This window comes from Mandrillus leucophaeus, unplaced genomic scaffold (assembly GCF_000951045.1).
Source record: "Mandrillus leucophaeus isolate KB7577 unplaced genomic scaffold, Mleu.le_1.0 Scaffold200, whole genome shotgun sequence".
NCBI classification, from domain to species: Eukaryota; Metazoa; Chordata; class Mammalia; order Primates; family Cercopithecidae; genus Mandrillus; species Mandrillus leucophaeus.
The window spans coordinates 132,437-137,861 of record NW_012102033.1 but is presented as its reverse complement, the minus strand read 5'-3'; the positions used below and the strand labels follow the sequence as shown (position 1 = coordinate 137,861).

Here is a 5,425-nt window from a genome sequence, read left to right as displayed (position 1 = left end):
TCCTGGGTCTGAGGGAGGAGGAGCTGGGGGCCTGAACTCCTCAATCTGAGGGAGGAGGGGACTGGGGTCTGGACTCCTGGGTCTGAGGGAGGAGGGGACTGGGGACCAGGATGCCTGTGACCTCCACATCCAAGAACAACTGAGCCTGTACACCAAAGCTTTTATTGGGAGTGGGGCAGGGCAGGATTTACAGTCACAGAGACAGAGACACAAAGACACAACCCTGCACCGGGAAGAAACACCCCTGTCCCCTGCCCCATTCCCTTTCATGGGATTCTGTGACTTCTCTATAGGTTCCCCAAATTCTAAGCTGAAAGAGGGGTGTCTAAGAGGGGAAGGATCCCAGATTTTGAGTCATTAAGCCCCTGAGGGACACGACAAATGGCCACTGAGAAACTGAGGGTAGTTTGAAACCACCCAGGAGAATAAAGTGCGAGGAATCGGGGAGGGGGCATCATGAAACCACCACGCGGGAGTTCAGTGGGTGGTGGCTTCAAACCTTTGAGTTCATGGACTTGAGCAGCCACTATTTAGACCTGAAAACCATGTCAGAAAAAGTGCATGGGGGTGGAGAGGCATATTGTTAAAATTGCGATTTTGGCTGTTTCCCCAGACATTATGCTAAGCTAGGGAGAAGAGGGTCTTGGGAAATTTGGTGCTTTCGCAGAATCTGCTGGTAGGGGAGATGTGAAGTGGGCGAGGAAGGGGGGACTTGAAACCGCCATTTTCCCTCAGAAACGCTGGTGAGAATCAATCCCTGGAATGGCGGGGAGGAGTGATTGGTTAAACCAATCTGGAAGATGCAGAACAGAGTTGGGAGAGATTTGAAACTTCTAGAGGAGGACCTTGAATTTTTCTGGAAGGAGAGGGGAGCTGAGTGATCTCAAGGGTTATCCTGAGAGTCCCTGGAGATAAAGGAAAGTGAAGGGGGACGGGGGGGGTGCCTCAAAACCACAAGAGAGAGTAAGAGGTTGAACTGTCCATTCAAATAAAGCCCTGAAAGGAGAGATTTAAAACCACTGAGGCAGAACGGGTGGAGAGGGAACCTTTAGGGGAATTTGGGTATCCTTGAAACTGTCAGTCTGCAGCTTCACTACCCCTGAGAGGCAATTGGGAAGGAAAGAGGATTTGACAGCACTGGGAACAAGGGAGAGTGCTTCTTAGGCCTGAGGCAGGACAGAGAGGAGCAGGGTTCCTTGACACTGTCACTCAGGCCAGAGATGAGTGGAGTGGAGGTCCTGGAAACTGCCATTCAGTGGGAGGCACATGGTCAGTAGTCCCGGACAGGGGGTGGGGGCCTGGGGGGCTGAAATGTGCTGTGTGTGGCCCCATAGGAGGGAGGTGGTGCAGGGGGTGCCCCCGGGGGCTCAGCCTCATCCTCCATTTCGCTGTCGTCACTGCCAGCCAGCTGGTCATGGCCAACAAATCCACACTTCTCCTCGCTCATCTCCTCAGGCTCTGCCCACGGCTGCTTCTCTCCAGAAGCAAAGACCCCGTAGAAGATGACACCTCCATAGTGCACCAGGGAGGCAATTAGGAACACGTACTGCCACTCCTCCCGAGTCTGCAGGGGACAACAGGGCTGAGGTCAAATGGGAGGACAGAGAAACAGAGGCGGAGAGAGGGGGAGGCCTAGAGGAAGGGAGGCAGAGACCCAGAGAGGCTGAAAGGGCAGGAATGGCACCCCAGAGACAGCGCCACCACGTGGTCGGCTAGGTACCAAGCACACACTTGGAGGGCGAGTGAGTCAGGACTGCGGCACCGACCTTGTGCTTAGTCATGGCCCCCACGATGATGGGGCACACCATCCCCGACAGTGTGCCCACGCCGTTGGAGATGCCCATGAGGATGCTGGCGTAGCGCGGGGCTATGTCCAGGTGGTTCACGTTGAACCCTGGCAGAGAGACAAGTCGGAAGACGTCTCACCGGACTCTCACTCGAGTGATTCCCACTGGGACGTTCTCAACCCTCTCGCCTCCACGCCACTCATGTTCCACCTTTTGTGAGGCTGAGAGGCCCCGTTCCTGAGCCAGGAAGTTCCCTACAGAGCTGACCAGAGTCCCCCCAAGCTGCGGATCCGCGGTTCTCACCAGAGATGGCGAAGCCGCTGAAGCCCACGGCTAGGACCAGGAAGGAGATGGCCACGCCCTTGGAGTGCGAGTAGCCGACCACCAACAGCAGCGTGGCTTCCATGCCGAAGCCTGCGGAGGAGGGGGGCCGCGTCTTCTGAGTGTCGGCCGGAGCGGGGCACAGGATGCCCCACACCACCCTTCCAGACCTGCTCCAGCCCCAAACCGCCTCTATCTGCCCAAGTCTGGCCACCTCCACACCCAGGCCTCCTCGCACCTTCCACGCCACCCGCGCCCACCCTAACCAGGCACCTACTTCTCCAAGACCCAGCCCTGACCACGCCCACCAACTCCATCGCCCCTCCCGTAGCTCCACCCCTTGACTAGGCCACGCCCCGAACACGTAGGATCCCTGCTGTGCCCTTTCACACCTTCCCCTCAATCCCCACTCACGAGTTTTTTTGTTTTTGTTTTTGTTTTAATTTTTAATTTTTGTTTTAAGAGACAAAGTCTCACGATGTTGCCCAGGCTGGTCTCAAACTCCTGAGCTCAAGTGATCCACCTGCCTCCGCCTCCCAAAGTGCTGGGATTACAGGTGTGAGCCACCAAGCCCTGACTTTTTAAATTTTTAATTGCAATTTTAATTTTTCTAGAAACAAAGTCTCGCTCTGTCGCCCAGGCTGGAGTGCTGTGGCGCGATCATAACTCACTGTAGCCTCGCATTTCTGGGCTCCAGCAATCCTCCCTTCTCAGCCTCTCAAGTAGGTGGGACCACAGGCGCGCGCCATCACGCCTAGCAAATCCCACTCGTTAGACAGCAGGCCCCCTAGACCCTGTCTCTCCTTGTGCCCTACTCATAGCGCCTCCTCATCACCTAGTTCGTGTCCTACCACACCCAACTTCGCGCAGGCCTTGTCCTTCCAGGCCCAACTTGGTCTCGCCTCTGCTCTACCCGGGAAGTCTCGCCCACCCTGCCCTTCCACGCGGTCTCGCCTCTGCTCTACCCGGGAAGTCTCGCCCACCCTGCCCTTCCACGCGGTGACCCTTGGACGGCCGCGTGACAGCCCCTTTCATCCAGGCCTGCCCTGCCCCGGCTCCGCCCTGTTGGCCACAGCCTTTTGCATAGAAAGGGACTCCTGGGGCAGGCTAGATGGTTTCCGCCTGTAACCACGCCCCATCACCTCTCAATCCCTCTCTGCTCCACCCAGGCTGTCCTAGAGCCGGCCCAGGCCCCGCCCCACTCACCCCCGCAGTTCATCAACTTGCGCACGTTGGTGGTGGACATGATGCGGCGGCTCCTCAGGAAGTCCGCGATCTGGCCGCCGATGGGCACGATGATGGTCATGACCAGGTGGGGCAGAGCGGATACCAGGCCTACCTGCGGGAACAGGTGTATAGGGGAGACAAGGGTTCGGGGCCGCCGGCTCGGCGTCTCTGCCCGGTCGGTGCACCACCAGCTCCTCCCTGCCTCGGGATCCCGGCCAGTTCCCTCCTGCCGACCCCTCCGCGCTCCCCGCCCTCTCCTCCAGGGCTCTACCTTGCTGATCTCGAAGCCGAACACTTCTTCGAAGTAGGCAGGCTGGGAGATGAGCAGCAGGTAGAACGTCCAGCTGCGGCAGAAGTTGGCCACGATGATGGCGTAGACTGGCATAGACGTGAAGAAGCGCCGCCAGGGAGTGCTAAACTTCTGTGGGGGCGAGGGGAGGGCCGCTAAGACAGAGAGCGGGGCTGAGGGCTTCTCCGCGTCCCTTCAGGGACCCCAGTATAGTTCTGCGGAGACCAAAGGATCCCGACCGCACTGAAACTTCTATGGACCCAAAGGCGCGAGCTACACCATGTTGCCGTGAGGACCCAGGGATCCTAGCCTGAGGGCGACCCTTGAGTGATGAAGGAGTCCTGACCCTATGGTAGCCTCTCAGATCCTCAGGTGTCCGGGCCCCTCAGGGACCTGTCTTTTTCCTTTTTTTATTTTTATTTTTACTTTTTGTATTTTGTATTTTGGTTCTCTCCATGTTGCACAGGCTGGTCCCGAACTCCCGGGCTCAAGCGATCCTGCAGCCTCTACCCCCCAAGTGTTGGGATTGCAGGCGGAAGCCACTGAGCCTGCCCTAGGAGTCTCTTTTTATGCAAAAATGCCCCCAAAATACAGCCTCAATCCAAGGTCTAAGCAGAACCCCCACATTCTTTTTTTTTTTTTTTTTTTTTTTTTTGAGATGGAATCTCGCTCTGTCGCCCGGGCTGGAGTGCGGTGGCGCGATCTCGGCTCACTGCAAGTTCGGCCTCCCGGTTTCACGCCATTCTCCTGCCTCAGCCTCCCGAGTAGCTGGGAATACAGGCACCCGCCACCATGCCCGGCTAATTTTTTGTCTTTTTAGTAGAGAAGCAGTTTCACCATGTTAGCCAGGATGGTCTCGATCTCCTGACTTCGTGATCCGCCCGCCTCGGGCTCCCAAAGTGCTGGGATTACAGGCGTGAGCCACCGCGCACGGCCGCAAAATCCCCACATTCTAATCCCTTCTCTGCTGGCTTTAACCATGCCCCGTCAGCGATTCTAATCCCGCTCAACTCCCAACCTAACCCTGCCCCCAGCACCTGCGAATCCCGTCCTCCGCGGGTTGCAACCCGCCTCCTAGGTTCTAGCCCCTCTCTTTGCGTTCCAGTCCCGTCTCCTCTAGAGTCTGCAGGAACCCTTCCTGATCTACACGCTGTGCAGGTTAGTGGCCTGCTATCTCTCCCCGCCCCTTCCCCGAAGACTTGGGCCCGGACCGTGAGGGGGTTCATGAGTTTCGCGCTCTCTCCGATGGCGTCCTCGATGTACTTGCGCTCCTCCTCCGAGATGCTGGGATGCAGCGCGGGGGACTCGTAGGACACGAGCAGCCAGAACAGGTACCAGAAGATCCCGAAGCTGCCTGGGGGGGTCAGGAGGGGGATGGGAGCGGGGTGAGGACCGGCCCCGCTCTGCCCCAGCGCCACCCGGAACCAGGCATCCGGGTCCCTCACCGTAGACGTAGAAAACAGAGCTCCATCCTGAGTACTGCACAAGGACCCCGGCGAGGGGCATCGCGACCACCGCCCCAGCATAGGAACCTAAAGGGGAGGATGAGGGGGAGAGAACAGGCCCATCTTCCCTCAGATCAAGGAGTGCGGACCCCCACCACTCCCACCTTTCCAGTCACAGAATTACAGGCCACAGCCCCTCCTCCCTCAGACCCAGGAATCCAGGCCTAGCCCCTCCTCCCTTGGACACAGGAGTTCACGCCCCCAGCCCCTCCTCCCCCAGACCCAGGAGTCCAGGCCACCAGCCCCTCCTCCCCCAGACCCAGGAGTCCAGGCCACCAGCCCCTCCTCCCCCAGAC

The 5,425-nt window shown here is 58.3% G+C and overlaps 1 protein-coding gene across 2 annotated transcripts in view; it reads right to left on the bottom strand.

The window, feature by feature from the left end:
• Nucleotides 1–140: 140 nt before the first annotated feature.
• Nucleotides 141–5,425, bottom strand: part of SLC17A7 (solute carrier family 17 (vesicular glutamate transporter), member 7) — a 19,728-nt gene continuing 14,443 nt past the window's right edge. Inside the window, exons 6-12 of one of the 2 annotated variants that reach the window (XM_011979280.1) lie at nt 5,070–5,156; nt 4,836–4,978; nt 3,607–3,756; nt 3,315–3,447; nt 2,091–2,201; nt 1,767–1,894; nt 141–1,564 (exon numbers count right to left, since the gene is read on the bottom strand). In XM_011979280.1, the coding sequence (XP_011834670.1) occupies nt 1,271–1,564; nt 1,767–1,894; nt 2,091–2,201; nt 3,315–3,447; nt 3,607–3,756; nt 4,836–4,978; nt 5,070–5,156 (1,046 nt within the window). In that variant the 3' untranslated portion in view covers nt 141–1,270. The remainder of the gene's footprint in view (nt 1,565–1,766; nt 1,895–2,090; nt 2,202–3,314; nt 3,448–3,606; nt 3,757–4,835; nt 4,979–5,069; nt 5,157–5,425) is intronic. The other variant, XM_011979281.1, reaches the window with a different exon arrangement.